Genomic DNA, 17,979 nt, shown 5'->3' with positions numbered 1-17,979 from the left:
ATTTTATTCTTTGATATATTTTTTTGGAATTGAACTTCGTGATTTTTTTAAATTAGATGTTTCAAGTTTAATGACTCGGGTTAATGTTTAAAAAAATTAAAATATTTCTTTTTAAAAAAAAGTTTTATAGTTATTTTTTTAATTGGATTATTCCAGTATATGGGATGTCCTGTGTTGGCTTAGCTCTATTTAGTATTTTTACATGTTTATTACAAACGATTTTTTATATATTTTGTTTTATTTATTTTCAATTCTAAAAGATTGTATTTTTTTTCAAAAATTTATCCACCCACAGCAAATCGCGCGCGATTACGGAGGATATACAGATTTAGCTATTGTGGCATGCCATATCCCTTTTTTCCTGCAACTTTTAATTTGTTTTTGTAGAATTAATGACTTAGTTTTATAAAGCAGTAAGTCTCTAAGTTCCATATTCTGTTACAGTGAACCACTGATGTCGAATGTCCTTTTGTACTGTGAGACCATCAATTAATCAGATCATATTCAATCTGTTCATAACACCAGGATTCGGTGATGTACTTTAACTGATAAATAGCCCAAACAGATTGGCAAGGATCAAGACTTGTAATCCTGTCCCATCTCGCTCTACCTTTTTCAGTTATGTTACAAGGGTGATGCCGCACAGTTTTGGAGATAAATTGATCGATTGCCATGCAAGCATATTGACTTCTCGTGATTGAATTTAGCAGCTTACTGGTGTCTCTGAATATATTCTTGTATCCTATAGGTTTCAACTTGATCATCGTATGATTTTGGTGAATATAAGGGAATGGTGTGTGAGTAAGCCACACTATGCCACATTCTATGCTAATGACGAGCAATCCTTTCTTGTGCGACACCTGATTAGCAGTAATTCTTCGAAGTAATATTTGAGTTAATCCCTCCATTTTTGTTTTCTTTCCCTTGTTGATTCAATAACAAATTTCAATCAACATGATCTTTTAATGACTTCAAATATGACGCTGATGATCGGTATCTTTTTCATTTGAAACCAACGTCGTAACTCGTATGGCACAAGCTAGATAGTAGCTCATAATATTTGATGTCTGGCCTACCTTGTTTATGTTAATGTGATCTCTCTTTCTCGCGGATATTTGCTGATATGGAGGAGCTTGGTCTCCGCCCTAGTGTTTCGATTGTCAACATGGTGGGAAGTGTCTTCCAGAGGCTGGGCATGACGGACAAAAATGAAAAATTAAAGAAAAAAATACCCACCACCAAAATGGGTTTACCGATACATCAGAGGGAAAGCGTGTTAGGATTCGAGCGAAGCCTGCCAATGAATTTGATGGTGTTAACAGTGTTGCAAGAGGGGATGACGAGACTTCCCATGACGATGAAGTCGATGTCGTCAAAGATGTTGCAAATGAGGATGAGGAGGCTTCCTGTGATGTGAAAGTAGTAGGCTCTAGCTTTTTGCAGGCACGGATCTTGAGAGTGGCCATGATGTGAATGAAGTCAGCAAGGAAGCCGATACAAGTTACGATGAAATTGGTGTTGAAGCTAACAGTTCTTCTCTGTGAGTCTCAAAATGAGGATTCACTACAGTGGGAGCATAATCAGCCTTTGGGTATAAGCAATTCCAGTTAGATTCGTTTGAACATCTGAAATTTGCGATACTGAAAAACCAATCGAAGTGTTCCTCGAGCACTTCAGGGCCATAACCCAAGAAACATGTTCATGCCTGTAAAATAGCCATTCCTGGATGGTTGCATCTCAGAGGGCCTGATATATGCCATTGCATGTGTGTTTCTTGAGGGGATCAATCAGAATGGCATCCATTAAACCCACTTCTATTTCCGAAGTTACTGCAGGAACATGAACAACAGAGGTCATGATGGAGAAGATGAAAGTAGCTTGTTTAAACACAGCAAAATATGGAAGCAACTTCAAAATAGAATGGATTCTAGTGCCATGTGTTCCAGTTGCACTCTATAGCATGTAAATTGCAGAGGAAACTGGTATCTACTTCCCCTTTTCTTTTAGTTATCTTCTTTGTTTTGTTTCATTGGCTTGTTTATCTTCTCTGGAAGCCATTTGGGGGTGCTTACGCAGCCAATTAACTCGTACTGCAAGATTAACAATAAAAACAGGGTAAATCTCGAGTATCAGTGTTCCATATTGGATAAGTGAACAATTTTTTGTATATCCAACAGGTAAATTCTCCCATTCCAGAGGCATGAAAAAAGCAGGCAGGGAAACGGCCAGCATTGAATCAGATGTTTGCCATTTTCATCATCTGGCATTGAAAAAGGCACCCCAACCAACACCTTCGTTTCCTCACGTAATAAGAAATGTCATTCAAAAAAATCCTCTTAGTATGGGTGCCATGTTCCATGGACTTGATCTTGCCCATTATCAATCCTTGTGAATTGGGGAGGGATTAGTTTTAACTAGATTTGTGGCACGAGATCCGCAGCAGGCTAGGCAAAAAAAAAAATTAACATAAAAAAGAATGTTAAGGAAAAGAAATTCGAGAGAAACGATTCAATTGAAAATTTAAATAATATGATTAAAATACACAACAATAATAAATAAATGATAAAATAAATAATAACAAAAAAGGTAAAAAAAACCCGGTGTTAGCCTACTTGGATTGTGAAACAACTCAATGTTGAAGAGCGAAATAAAAAAAATAAAAAAACCAACAAAAAAACAATTTATTAAACTGGGTTAACTCGCAAAACTTTGTGACTATGGTAATAAGATTAAGATAATTTCATAGAAAAAAACACAAGAAAAAAAGTTTGAAGTTTAATTCCTAATAAATCAAATAAGAACATGACAACTTTAAAAAAGAAAAGAAAAAAGGTGAAGCTCAATCTCTAGTGAATAAAATGTTGAAGAATGAAAATTAAGAAAAAAAAAAGGTAAAAAAACTCGATCTGAGCTCACCTGATTCAAGATGCAAAATTTATAACCCAATAGTAATAACAAGGTGATCGCATTTAAAAGAAATTAAATAAAATCATGAAGCTCAGAACAACTCAATGTTGAAAAATAAAAATAAAAAACATTTAATTTTAAGAAGCAATGGAAAAAAAATATGATTCAACCTAGGTTAACTCACAAACCCCGCGACTATAAACACGAGATCGGGATAACCCAATAAAAAAAAAGTATGAAAACCAATTTCCAATAAATTAAATGTTAAAGGATAAAATCAAGATAAATTAATTTAAAAAGATGATTAAAAACAAGTCTATTCGCATTAACTTTTGAAACTAATGACTCTAGTCATAAATCCAAACTAACCCCATAGCAACAACAAAAAATGAGTCAACCCGGGTTAACCCGCAAACCCCACGACCATGAGAATGAGATCAAGATAACCTAATAAAAAGAAAAGAAAAAAAAGATGCGAATAACAATTTCAAATAAATTTAATGTTTAAGAATGGAAGAGAGAGAAATCAACTTAACAATGACAAAAAAAACAAACAAAGATCAACTCGTGTTAACCTTTGAAACTGATAATTCTAGTCATTAACTCGAGACTAATCCAAAGACGACAATCCATAAAAAGTAATAAAGCAAAACTCTAAAAAAAGGTAAAAAAAAAAAACATTAGCTTTAAAAAAGGAAAAAAAAAGTCAATCCAGGCAAACCTAAACCCGGTCTAATCTCTAAAACTCGCAACCCGTGAAATACTTAAACCAGGTTCAATCAAGAAACTTAATTCCCAACCAGTTTAATTTTGAAAGATGAAATCATGAAAAAATATATCAATTTAAAAAACTTGCAAAAGGAAAAAAAAATAATAAAAAGAATGGGTATCAAATTTGATATAAAAAAAACATATGAAGGATAAAATCGTAAAAAAAAACTACCTAAAAAATGACCCCAAACAAAATAAATAGAAATTAAAAGAATGGGGACCAAATCTGAAGGATAAAAAAATGAAAGATGGTGAAATTGAAAAAAATAATTTATAGTCTATTAAAAATTAAAAAAAAATAGTAATAAAAAAATAAAGACTAAATTTGAAAGATTAAAAAATAAAAAGGGATGAAATTGAAAATTATTTGTAATTTTATGGTTTATTTAAAATTAAAAAAATTAGTAATCGAAAAGGCAATAAACAAATAAGAAGGAAAAATAAATTAAAGTGTTTAGTCTGAAATTTTGAAGAGGTTGGCATTGAATTCAGGGAGAGAGAAGAAGAATAGGAAAAAAAAATCATTGGCGCCAAACTTGAGGTGTGTTTAGGGCACACACTACCCATTGCATTTGCGGCACTAAGATCTTTTAAATTTTGTTATGAAAAGTGGCATTTGGTGATTGAATAGCCCTACATGTGTTACTCATGCATGTGCTAACAAGTTCTTTTAAAAATAATATTTAATATAAATAAATTATAATAATATTGCTAAGAAATCTTCAAATCTATAATAAAACAATATAAAATGATAAAGTTATTTTGATTTTATCTTTAAAAACATTAAAGTAATTACATTATGTAGAAAAATTAAAAAGATCAAAACACCCTTAAATAATAAACATTATATTATTTTATTTAAGGGTTAAGCTAGTAAAATGATCAATTAACCTTTTTATAATTTATAAAAAAACAATTATATTACAATGAAAATAAAAATATCATCCTACCTACAATCCAATACAATGTCATCATATTACTATTAATTTAAATAGTAAAATACCTCCACTTTTCTTTTAATGTTTTTTTAATAGTTACCCTTACTAGGGCCCAGGAGAACATTCCTTGCATGGTCCTATCCTAGTAATGAATTGAACACCCAAAACATACCATTGAATCAAATCTAGTTTTAGTGGATCTTAATATATGATGCGTGAAAGATATAGAAAAAATAATAAATCCATATCCTAAATCAAACAATCTTCCATATATATATATGTGTGTGTGTGTGTGTGTGTGTGTGTGTGTGTGTGAGAATTAGACCCCAAAGAAAAAAAAAACAGATTTGGTTCAGTGATATATGTTACGACTATTCAAGTCATTGCTACAAAACAAGATGGGGTGACTAGTCGATATATCAATGTAGTATAGAATATATGGAAAAATCCTGTCGCCGAGTTAGAAGGGAGACGGATAGTATCACTACAGCAGCTGTTAAGTTCTTCCACGATATAATTTTTTTTTAAAAAAAGAGCTTATGTTTTATTCATTGACAATCAAAATAATGTATCTCATTCCTCGTCTGAACCTGAACTCTCTGAGCTTGAGCCTTTTTTCTGCACTTTGCCATTGGCAGCGGGGCCCTTCTTTTTTGTATCCTTTTCATCTTCCTCGTCTTCGCTATACTCACTCTCATAATCATCGTCATACTCTTCTTCTTCATTCTCCTCTTCCTCCTCAATTCCATCCTCTGCAATGGGTCCTTCTTCAGATACCAAACCACCCCGAGTGCCAGCCCGTGTTCGTTTCAGAACTTTAACCTTCAAGCTCGTCTTCTTGTCACAACCGATCCAGGAGTCGCACAAGCAGTAACAGGTCAAATTGTAATTGCCCTCTGCTGGGGCAGGGAGCTTGCCCATCACTAACCTAGAGCCACCCCGCACCTTCTCTACTGCTTCTCTAACCGCTGCACTAGTCTCTCTAACACTTGCTCCTGAACCCTCCATTGTATCCTCAATTGTCTTGGAAGCACCAGTTATAGCTGCAGCTTCATCCATAAAATTTACCTTTTGGGAAAACCAAACATCATTTGAGGCCGCATCTGCAAGCAGAAACCAGAAATTTTCTTCCTTGTGAAATGGGAAGCTGGGTGCATGGGGAAGTGCACCGACTAGGCCATTAGCACGTTTGAGTGTTATCCAAGCATGTACAGTAACAATGTCACCCTCTTGTATGCCCTCTTCACCTTCAGTCTCACATCTAACCTCGACTGTTACAGAAGGCATCATTTCCAATACCATTTCAACATCTTGTACTTCAGCTGAGGAAAATCCAGCTACTTGCTGAAGCACCTCTGCGCGCTCTTGCAGAGTCATGTCATGAAAATCCTCAAATGTTCTCACTTTCTGCAATCAGAAGGCAAAGCTCATGAGACAAAGATCAGAAAAAAGGACACCAAGAACTAAAGACAATTGAAGATTATTTTCAATTTAAAGAGATAATTCATCATCTGGACCAGAGAGAAATAAGGCATTCCAGTGAATCAGCATATTTCCGTTATTAAAGTCAATTATACTAACCACATGCAGACAGAACTTGATGAGTATATAATCACAATAAATGAAGGACTAATGCTTCATATATGATGCTTCAGAGGCTGAATATTTCTTTACTGTCTAAAGGACTCAAGGGCGGGCAGCAAGAAAAGTACAAGGAGAAAGCGTAGTCCACATTCACAGCTAGCAAAAGGTTCATTAAATCATTGTAGTCTAATTACGACAAATAATCTTGTCCAGCTACCTTGCGTGCTATCTTCTTGACAACACTCTCAGTAAAATGTGGCAGCTGCAAAAAGGGTGCAATCCCTTCTGTGGACCCACCTGTTGCCTTCCTTGCACTGAGAGGAACAGCCTGTATCACATAGTTAACCAATGAATCATGTCAATCATCAGTTATTGGTAGAATAGAAGAAAACATGTCAAACCATCCGACACATGTTAGCATCATATGGCAGTGGTTAGCAAAGATGAGAACAAAAGAAGAATACAGAATATTCACAATTCTTTGCAATTATGTATTAACAGCAGAACAAAAGAGCTATCAGGTTTTCGAAGAGACATGTGAAAAGAAGCATGATAACAGGTTTCTCAGGTCATGTGTGACTAGATTCCAAAATCCATCTACTTAAATGCTGAAATGAGCATAAAACAGATGAAACACAATAGAGACAGTCAAATTGAAGTCTAGTTGAGACTAGTGCACTGACAATACAACTACCAAGATTTACATACGACTGGAAACTGAGAAAGTAGCTATGCAAGCATGTATGTTAAAATATTCTCGAAAGGGATGGCAAAAAGTTCATGTCAAATGAAGATGAGTATTTGAGGAAAGCGACAGTGCATGATGAGAAAAGAGGGGCACAAACATGTTTTGGTTTCCATGAATTCTAGACATAAAAGAACTAAAATCACTATAGGGGAAACCATGAAAGACTAATAACTAAATGATGTGAAGATTATGGACTTCTTTATCTGTGATATTTGTAAGAGGTTTTTCTAGGCTCCAACTATCCACAACCAGTAAATAGAGTGAAATCAACACCTGAATAATACATTGAGAGAGTTCAACAACCCCAGTTGCAGGTCTCAGCCATCCATGTCCCTGGGAAGTTCGTGGTATAACAGCCATCTGGATAAAGAGTAAAGAATTAGTATTCTGTAAAATACTTAGCGAATGGCTAACAGCGTAAAAGGAAAGACTTGTCAATGGAAAATATCTGCAGAATTACACATAAGAAGCTACTGTATTTGAAAAAGTAAAAAACATTGAAAGAGCCAACTGGCTCCACTTCATCTCTTCTACTTTGGCCAATATAACTTTACAAGGTAATTCATGGACACCAGGCCAGCACCCTTGGATTTAATCACTGAAACTGTTTCTTATACTATCAACTTTTCAAGTGCATCTCTTATACATCGGTAACTAATTAATTCAAGTAAAAGGTGATCCCTCAAACACACACAGACACTCCACTATCATCTATTACTCTATACAACATTAACAAGAGTACTTCTAGTCTTCAACCATGAAGAATGGAAAACTAATATCTTACTGGGATACATTCATTGCCTAAGTAAAAAATAAGTCTCAAAGAAAGGCACACCCATCCAAGTTCTACTAAAAATAAACTTTCTATTGACAACTTCACAAACAAGCCAAAATGTGGTTTTAAATAGTTTCCAAATTACAATGAAAGTTTTATTCTGCATCCATGTGGAAACACTCTGCAGTCTGCACTTGATACCACCTCTCATGCAAAGACAAGGTTGTGGGCTATATAAAATATGCAAAGGGTCACATTTATCAATGACCCAACAGAATAATTCCTTCATTTTTCCAGTTCCCAAAATCAACTTCAAGGATGAAACACTGAATGTAAGGTTACCTTCATCAATTCTTCAAGAAGGCGAGGTGCAAGTTCTAGTACGCGTCTGAAATCTCCTAACAAAGCTGGTGGCAAGTCTGCTGATTCACGAGTTAACTGAGCCTGGATTAACAACTCTGTCTGAACAGAAATGAAGACTAGTAAGTTGATGAACATCATTGAATTTCAATGCTCAGATTGCTCCTTATATCACAATCTGGAAAACAGGCTACCTTAACTAACGCAGGATGCTGCTTCCAAAACTTAGCCTGCTCTTGCTTAATGTTCTTGAGGTCCAGATTCAATTCACTCCTGACGGATATAAACAGCTTCTGAAGTGGTTCATTGTCAGTCCTACGAATTGGAGATTCCATATACTCAGCAGCCTTAATGAAGACTTCCATTACTTTACTGTATGATCAAGACATAGAATAAGCATAATAAGCAACCAATATACTCAAAGATGTTGAGTGCAAGACATCATATTAGGAAGGACAAAGATGCATGTCTGAACCCTTACGAAGACAAGGACATTGGAACTGGATACTCCAAAATGAAGGAAACAACAGGAAAAAAATGCAATGATCAATGTGTCTTGGCATGGTTAAGATGAAATTTCGTAAAATTCACTTGGACTATCATAATCAAACAGAGATTATGATTATTCTCTTATTTCTTGATAGAATAATTTTAAAAGCTACAACTAATATATAGTAGCTAGGGTTTCAACTTTAGAGAAGGCATTTAAATTGAGGAGCTGGGAAACTTTGTGATATCAACTGTGATTACAGAGAACTGCTGGTGAAATGGAATTGAACCACCAAAATTGGCACAATGTAGGTAGGAATCTGTCCATTTTACATAAATAAGGCCACAGATTGCAATGCTCTTCTAGCAAGAGTCAGGGATAAAAAAAAAGGTACATGTGCTCTTGCTTACAGATGAAAAATTGCTTATACAATTTCTATTAATTACTTAAATATTCAATGTGATGTTTACTTCATTAAAATAATTACCAAATAGTCTGAATTACCTTGAGGCCAAAGACGGCTTCATGAAGTAATAGTACGCAGACAGAGTCTGGTGCATGACATAATTTCCAGTATATTTGGCCGACCTTGAAAGATATATTACAGCTATGACCAATGGCAAGAGTATACAAACCCCAACAATCCAAAGTAGAAGTATTCCACCGGATGCCCCATCAATATCAAGTAAAAATTGAGGAAGAGCTATGCCCATTTTGAATCCCTGAAAGAAACTCTATGAACATTAATTTCAAAAAAAAAAAAAATTGTGAATTATTTCAAGAAATACATTTGAAGGCAAATCCGTGTTCTTTCTTCTAGAAGCAGCAGAACATCACCTGTCTACCATCGGGATGACCATATTTCTCATAATTCTCACGGGATATTGGATCAGTCAGAGCTTGATAAGCTTTCGTTATGAACTCCACAAAATATTTGTTGGCCTCTGAAAAAGTAAAATGTAAAGAAAACAGCTAGTAAGCACATGCTGCTCCTCACAAACCTCGGTCTTTCATGCCAAAATAAATATAAAATGAATATAACCAAAAAGACTAAAACACAATCATCAACCTGGATCTGGATTTTTATCAGGATGGTACTGAATAGAAAGTCTCCTATAGTTCTTCTTTATTTCCGAATCCGAAGCACCAGGCTCCAGTCCCAGAATAACAAACGGGTCGAAAACTTGAATCTAATCAAAACAACAACAAAAAAAAAACAACTTATCAAATCCCACATACGAAACCCCAACTCCCTAAAACCTAAAACAAAAACCAAACAGCAGCAACTTGTCATTTCCAAACAATCACCTCACGGCTCATATTCTTAATGTAAGACACCAAAAATATCATCACAACCCAAAGCAATATCAACGTCAAGTTACTACAAGTCGAAAACTTCGAAATCTGCCAAAACAACAATCATCAATTACAGCCCAATAACCCTAAAAAAAACACAAATTTGCTAATTCACTGAGTGACTCACCCTCTTGAAAATAGATTTCCGATACTTGCCAGACCGCAAACACTCAGAGCAATTACAATGAATAATCTTACTCTTTTTCGACGCGGCACGGCATAGTTTCGTCACTGTATATGGCACCAAAGGTATCGCCATTATTGTTATGATAAATATCGGAAACAATGCACTGTTTTCCTCCGATGCCGCCATAATTAATTAATTATTTTAACTAATCCACCTCCTCTATAAACCCTGAAAACAACACAACACAAAAATCACCCATCAGTAACAACAAATTAATCAAATTCGAAGCTCAGAAATTGAAAAATTAAATATTTTATATATATACCGTGAAATTGAGAGAGAGAAGGATAGAGAGAGAGGGATATTTTTATTTTGTTTTGGGGGTTTTATTATTTCTGTGAGATCCAGAGAAGGCAGCAGAGAGTAACGTTAGTTAACGGATGGGTGGCTTTACCGTGTTACCCTTTGGAGAAGTTATATTTGTGGGGTTAGATTTGTCACTAGATATATATATATATATATATATATATATATATGTTTTTTATTTTGGATAAAGTATTTTATTTAGGTTCTTATAGTTTGAAATTTCTTGCTATTGATCTTAATATTTGCAAGAAGTTTTAATATAGCCCTTGATTGTTTGATAACTAATCAAATTCAATGAAATATCCAACTTAGAGATAGTGTTTAGAAAGTTTTATTTAAAAAGAAAACAAAAAAAAAAAAGTGTAAATTTTAAAAATATCTTTCTTTCATTTTTTATGTTTTTTTACTTATTTTTAATTTTTCCTTCTGATTTTTCATATTTATGGAGATACTCGGAAAAAAAAAATTAAATAGATTCCGACTCTATAATACTAGTTTTTATCACCTGTTTAATGAGAAAAATGTTGAATTAATTTCTTTTAGAAACATTAAATTAGATTAGTGTAGGAAAAGTTTAAATTATAAGAGTCAAAATAAATATTTTAAAACTTCGTATAGGTGATGGTGTAACTTACTGTGTGTAATTTTCTACACTAATAATTATTATTTTTTGTAATGAAATTAATGTTTTAATTATATTATTGACTTATTTTTCATTTTTCTAAAATAAAATCAGATGCTAATTTAAAAAATATATATATATTTTTATCAGACTCATTTGAAAAATCACAAAAATATTACGTCTCTAGAGGTTCTATAAAAATAAAACATTTTCTATGCAAGCTGATAGAAACTAGTGTCTAGTTTTACAAATAATTTAAAAAATAAAAATTAAGGGACTAAAGTATAATTTAGTAAAAATTTATAAAGTTTTAATTTTTTTTTCTTTGGAAAACAATTTGTCTTTAATTTTTTATCAAAGTAAATATTTTCCAGAGGAAGAAGGAAAATCTCTCAAAATATAAAATCCTGAGTCATCCAACGAAACCACCACTCCCTCCCCTTCCCCTTAAGGCCCTGACCCACCCCGCCACCATGCCTTCACCACCAGAACCACCATCGCAACACCAGAACCACCACCACCACCACCAGCTATCCACCTTCCTCAACTCCACAACCAAATCCCTAGTCTCTCTTCTCTCTCCTCACAAAACCCCACCTTTACCACCACCACCACCACAATCCAAAATTTGCATCCCTTTCCAACTTCCCACCTCCCCTCTTCCACTCACTCAATCCACTCCCTCTCTCTTCGAGTCAACTCAGCCTGACTCAGTCTCCCCTTCAAAATCATCATCAGCCACAGTAAAAGGGTTATCTTCTGCCGAGTCAAATCCCGGGTTTCCATCAGCAGTCAGGATTGGAAGGGTAAATTCTAATGGAAAAGGTGGTGGGCCTGCTTTTGTAGGACAGGTTTTTAGCATGTGTGACCTTTCAGGGACTGGTCTCATGGCCGTTTCTACTCATTTTGATGTTCCCTTCATTTCCAAAAGGTCTCTCCTTTTGCCTTACTTCACATTGGTTTGGACTGCTATTTCCTTTTTAGCTTAGCTGATTCAATGTGTTAACTTGGCTTATAATTTTGTCTTGGATTTGAGGAATTTGAACATGGGCCGTCAAAAGTTTCAAGCTTGAGTTGTTATAGTAACTTGCTAAGCTGAGAGAGAATGGTTTATGTATTAATATTAGGTAGAATTGGAACTGGCTGGTGTAAGTAAGGACGTCTTTTAATGTTAATTGGTCTAGTGGAACTCTGCCTATGCTAGCTTAGGTTAGAATAGCCGGCCCCAAGCCTGGATATAGGAGGAGGGTTGTTGTAGGATGACAGCCAACATAAAACCTTGAAATTTGTTAGTTAATTTTGGCTTGGTTTGTCAGTTTTGTTTAGTTGGTAAATTGTAGAATGGTTTGTTGTTGATAAGCTGATACTTGTGTTTGATGTTAGCTTGATACATGCGTCATACTTTCTTTTTTGAAATTCAGTCAGTTTCGTAAGATTTGGCTTGTGCTGCTAGCCTGCTAACCTATATTTGATTGGTATTCTTTACTGGCCAGGACACCCGAGTGGCTTAAGAAGATATTTGCAATGGTTACCAAGAGTGAGAGGAATGGTCCTGTGTTTCGTTTCTTCATGGATTTAGGTGATGCAGGTATGATTGAAAATTGCTTTATAACCTTATATATCTTTTCCTGGGTAGGAAAAGACTCGAATATTATTCCTGATTTTTGGAAACCACTCTTTTTTTCTTCTCTTATGTGGACCTTAGTAGAAATGAATACCCCAAAATTCACATATCTATTACTATGGATGTTAATCATGGTTAGACCCATTAGTGCTTACATGAGCATAAGTTGCATGCAATAGAAAGGGCTTGTTGAATTTAATTTACAATAAAATAACTTCTTGCATTGTGATTCAAGATACATTTATGCGTGCTATTGTCCTTCCTTTTGTTTTACACAGTCTTTGTGAGTACTGTTATTCAGTATGCTGATTTATTTTGCAAGCTATAAGTAACTTGCATTCTGAATTGGTTTGTGCTTCAAGTTGCTTATGTTAAAAGGCTGAATATTCCAAGTGGTGTGGTGGGTGCTTGTCGTCTTGACTTAGCATATGAACACTTCAAGGTATGCTACTCACTTAGTAAGATTTATGCTACTCACTTAGTTAGATGGATAGTCTTTATCTTTTATTAGGTATGCAGCCAAGTTGTGATATCACATTGGAACCTATTTTGACAGTTTGTTTCTTTCCTTTCTTTCTTATTCTCAAAACATGCATTCAGTAATTCACGCTTTAGATTCATGCATGTCTCATATGAAGTTTAACTCGGTTCAATTTCTTCACTTTCACTGAGGTGTTTCATGATGTTATAACTTACTATCCTTTTGCTTCAAATTTATTAACTTGTGATGCTCTACTTCTATAAATTTTAAGTGTTACAGCAGCGTATGGATGCTGTTCAAATCTAGAGAGTCTAGCAACTGGTTAACCTGTGATGCTCTACTTCTATAGCAGTCCAAGTGTTTCTTTTTTTCTTGCTGTGATTTGATTGAGCATGCTTGCAGAGTTTTAGTGCTGCCTTTTATTCACAGCCAATCCAAATTACTAGGATGTGGCGGTTGCTGATTCATGTAGTTATTTTTTCAAAATATGCAATTATTAGTGTTTTAGTTGCAAAACTTATACGCACTTATTTTCCTTGACAAAATTCAAATTTTGCGATCCTATTCATATTTCTAATATCATCTCATTTTCTAGAATAATCCACCTTTTATTTTGCTTTGTGTTATGCAGGAGAAACCTCAACTATTTCAGTTTGTTCCAAATGAGAAGCAGGTACCATATGGTCAGAGCACATGGTATTCACAAATTTGTATTTATTGTGATATATTCATAATTCTGTTTTTATCTGATTTCTGCTCTCACAGGTCAAGGCAGCACACCAACTTCTCAAGACTATTCCACATAGCGATGGGAGCAGGAGGGTTGATGGAGTTCCTGTTTTCAGCGCACAAAATTTAGATATTGCAATAGCTACCAAAGACGGGATTAAGTGGTGTGTATTGATTCTCTTGAATGAAAAAAAAAAAAAAATCTGGTTCATGGATTGAATTCATCTTTTATCTTAATTTCTCGATCTCGATCTCAATCTTCTCTCCAGATGGGGCTTGCATAGATGTGAATTTTGTAGTTAGATTAATCTTTATCACCTTTTAGTTTGGGATGTCGACCTTGTCAGCCTTTATTAGTTGCCTTCTCTGCTTCTTTATGCAACTCTCGTTTGCCTTTCAATATAAAAATATGAGAATCATAATCTAAGGATGCTTATCCTAGTTTCTCACAAATGACTGGTCTCCTCATTTCATTCCCATTTGTGTAAACTCGCTGTTTATTTTTCTTACATCTGCAGGAATATTCAAGTTTTCACTTTTCTGTGTTTAATCTGCTAATCAGGTATACTCCATACTTCTTCGATAAAAACATGCTGGATAACATTCTTGAGGAGTCTGTTGATCAGCATTTCCATGCTTTAATTCAAACCCGGCACACGCAACGCCGACGTGATGTGATTGATGATAATGTTTCCGCAGAAGTGATTGAAGAAATGGGAGACAGCCTATTGGAGCCACCAGAGGTACTAACCTTGTTAGTCTAAAATTTATGATGCTCTGTCTAGTCATAATGCCTGTGAAACAACAGATTCATGTGGGCAATGTGGGTGCGGTGCTTTTGGGATTCGATATGTGTGCATAAGTTATGGTGGTTTTTTTAACAGTTGTTTTAATTTAATAGGTTCAGGAAGTGCTGGATGAGATGGGGCATCCTGCAATACCTCTAAGTGTAATTTCAAAGGCTGCAGAAATTCAGCTTCTTTATGCTGTTGACAAAGTACTTCTTGGTAATAGGTGGTTGAGAAAAGCCACTGGCATTCAACCGAAATTTCCATACTTGGTTGATTCATTTGAGAGAAGGTATTCCCATGCTTTTTTCAACTCATTTGTGTTTTGCTTATAGTGTGTGATATATTCATTGCCAACTCCTTGAAAGTTGAAACCCACAAGATTTTCATGACAAATGAATTTGACGGCAAAAAAATAAATCAACCTAATTGTAAATTTTCAATGCCTGTGCATGAAGGTGATTATGTAAAAAACTTGGTGTTTCTTCTGTTTTGTTCATTTGTGTGCGTATGTGGATTCTTTCAGATTTCCATTACTCCTGCTTTCTGACAGGTGTACATTCCAGATCAAATATCATTGAGAAACAAATAATGGCTTTTGAGTGTGTGAACTGGGATTTCTAAAATTTTACCATCTTTTGACGGGCATGGTTTCCTGTATACTGAAGATGAAATATTAGTTGAAAGAGTTCCACTCGACATCTAGTGGATTAAACGTATTCATAGAGTGGGGAGAGTACTATTGATTGTAAAAATGCAGTCACAAATAATAGCCAGCAAATCTCTTGACCCGACTTTCTTTCCTGTGTTCAGATTACATTGCTATTGAGTGAATTGAACTTTTACATCTCTCTGAACATTGAAGAGTCTGAAAGGATGACTGATGCAATTCTCAAAGTAAAACAACTTACACAAAGAAAGAAATAGAACATTGATATTATGCTGCCTTTATGAAATGAGATAAACTAGTCTTTGTTTTTTGTGAGTTCCAAAGGAAGGTGTAAGGTGACCAGACAGGGTGTAGATTTATGTGATACAAAATTTGGCAATTGACAATTACCTTTTTTATCTGTTCTCTTTTATTCTCTGAAACTGAAATGTGGGTTCTTTTCTTGATTTGCTTTTCTGTAGAAATCCCATTATTGAATTGTAATATATGCTTTGCAACAATATGTTTATTTTGTTGCAGGAGTGCATCTTCTTTACAAAGAGCATCAGAGTCAACTAGCTGCCTTGCCAACTGTAAAACAGATGATAGCACTTCAGAACATAAATTAAAAGACAAGGTAACCGATCATGTACAGAGAAAAGATCTGCGGTTGCCATTTGGAGATTGGTTTAGTCATCCATGGTCGAAAACACTGGGCAAATCTGAAAGGGAACCAGACACAAGGTGCCACATACGCTGAACCATGTGACACTAACATATGCATTCCTTACGTTCTCTCACACTTGTCACATTTTCCTTTTTTGCAGAAAGGAAGCCCCATCAAGGGACTTTTTAAAACAGAATTTAGAGTCTAATCCTTTTCTTCCAAAGGTTACAATGGTTGGTGTCTCAACTGGAGATGCAGGACAATTGAGCAAAGCTAGTGTGAAGAAGACTATGGAGGATTTGACCAAAGAGCTAGAGCACACAGATCAGGCAAATGACAGTGGTATTAGCAACTGTAGTGGTGAGTACAAAGTCGAAGATAGGGATCCACTATTTGTTGCAAATGTGGGTGATTACTATTCAGGCATGGCAAAGACAGGTTCCCCTCGGTGAGTCCGTGGAGAAAATAACTGGAGCCACCACAAAAAAAAAAAGGCTTCTTTGGCGTGAATTGCATAATTTCTTTTAACCAGAGTGAAAGAAGGATGTAAATTGTAAAATTGATAGTGCATTGTTTAACAAGTCATATGTCGGCCAGCTCCTTACAGAGTCTGTTATTACTGATGCATCAGTGTGCGTTATGCAGTCCTAATGTTGTCAAAAGTTAACTTGTGTAATTTGATGCAGACCATCTGTCAGGTGAGCTGGTTTTGTCTTGTGGCTTGAAATTTTGAGACAGTAATTCTTCTAAAACTTAGATTTCTTTTTCCAATTACTTCTGTCCTCGGTGGCTTGTTGAGTGTCACTTGTTCTCTCATGTAATCTAGTGTTCATAAGCTTTAGCAATGGAGGAAAATGAAGTGACTGTCAGCTGCAGCCAATAGTTTCGTCTGGCCCCAAGTTTGTGCAAGTTGTGTTAGAATATGAACCCTGAAACTTGATGTGCTGCCATGAGTTGAGAGAACAGGATTTCTGAGAAAGGTTTGTGCAAGAATGATCCATATGAACCTTGCATTGAGCATATGGGATTGGACGTGGTTATCTCATCGGGAGAAATGGAGCAGAAACCTGGACATGAAAAGCCCTGCGCTTAGTCCCGCCCATGTATCAACTTGAGATTAAACACTAGTTGATCAAATGAACTTGAACAAAGCAATATAGGTGAAGATCTTTTACTTGTTCTTCATATGTGATTCATGACCACCAAAATGGTTCTGTTCCATTTATGGTAACCAGATTCATAATGACAAAAAATAATGAGCAAACAGTGTCTAAGCCCAAGAGTGTCATACTGTTCACCGATCCTTTCACATTTTAGCTGAAAAGGCTTCAAATTAATACATTTTTGTGCTTTTTAATAGTTTTTACATACAATTTTTTAATGGTAATGAAATGAAGATGTCAAAATCATCCGACATCTTATCAGTTTAAACGTATTTTTCACGTTATTAAAGACATATATTATGAACTTGTTTTTGCAGCTGAAAAATATTTTTATAAAAATATAAAATTTAATTTTTATTTCAAATTAATTTTTTGATGTTTTTAAATTGTTTTGATGTACTAATATCAAAAATAAATTTTAAAAAATAAAAAAAATATTATTTCAATATATTTTTAAATAAAAAAAAACTTTAAAAAATAACTGATATTTCAATATCACAGTGTTAGTTTCTTGGTGCAATTGGGGCGAAGCACTTGCTCTTCCCACACTGCAAAGTAGTGGGTGGTGTCCCCCCTTCCCTCTTGTCTCACATACGAGATGTGGAGTGGGAAGTGAGGAGAATTATTGGATTTGATTGAACAGAACTGGCAAGAAAAGTGGTGGTGGGGGATGAAGCTGTAGGTGGGTTGATATCTTTGCTTTTGAACAACAATGCTATCTCAACATGTATCGCCATCAAAACAGCCAGCCCCATGAACATTGCTTTCATAAGTTGCCAAACCCACCTTCAAAGCTTCAGAAAATTAAAAAAAATAAATTCTAACCCTTTTCCT

The 17,979-nt window shown here is 35.0% G+C and overlaps 2 protein-coding genes across 2 annotated transcripts; one reads left to right on the top strand and one right to left on the bottom strand.

Annotated features, from left to right (window-relative positions):
• Positions 1-5,033: 5,033 nt before the first annotated feature.
• Positions 5,034-10,530, bottom strand: LOC7468349 (dnaJ protein ERDJ2A). Its single transcript, XM_002305906.4, has 11 exons — positions 10,382-10,530; positions 10,057-10,284; positions 9,882-9,977; positions 9,643-9,763; positions 9,411-9,517; positions 9,078-9,295; positions 8,278-8,455; positions 8,066-8,185; positions 7,222-7,308; positions 6,418-6,528; positions 5,034-6,023 (listed from the first exon to the last, which is right to left on the bottom strand). Exons 2-11 carry the CDS (start codon positions 10,240-10,242, stop codon positions 5,190-5,192), a joined length of 2,058 nt encoding a protein of 685 aa, XP_002305942.4. The 5' UTR covers positions 10,243-10,284; positions 10,382-10,530; the 3' UTR covers positions 5,034-5,189.
• Positions 10,531-11,430: 900 nt separating this feature from the next.
• LOC7494535 (uncharacterized) lies at positions 11,431-16,753 on the top strand. The gene is made up of 9 exons (XM_024600084.2): positions 11,431-11,975; positions 12,538-12,632; positions 13,031-13,110; positions 13,781-13,822; positions 13,915-14,042; positions 14,441-14,621; positions 14,780-14,958; positions 15,856-16,059; positions 16,143-16,753. The coding sequence occupies exons 1-9, from the start codon at positions 11,518-11,520 to the stop codon at positions 16,432-16,434; spliced, it is 1,659 nt and encodes a 552-aa protein (XP_024455852.2). The 5' UTR covers positions 11,431-11,517; the 3' UTR covers positions 16,435-16,753.
• The last annotated feature ends 1,226 nt before the right edge of the window (positions 16,754-17,979 follow it).

Source organism: Populus trichocarpa, chromosome 4 (assembly GCF_000002775.5).
Source record: "Populus trichocarpa isolate Nisqually-1 chromosome 4, P.trichocarpa_v4.1, whole genome shotgun sequence".
Lineage (NCBI taxonomy): Eukaryota > Viridiplantae > Streptophyta > Magnoliopsida > Malpighiales > Salicaceae > Populus > Populus trichocarpa.
This window is presented reverse-complemented; position numbering and strand designations above follow the sequence as displayed.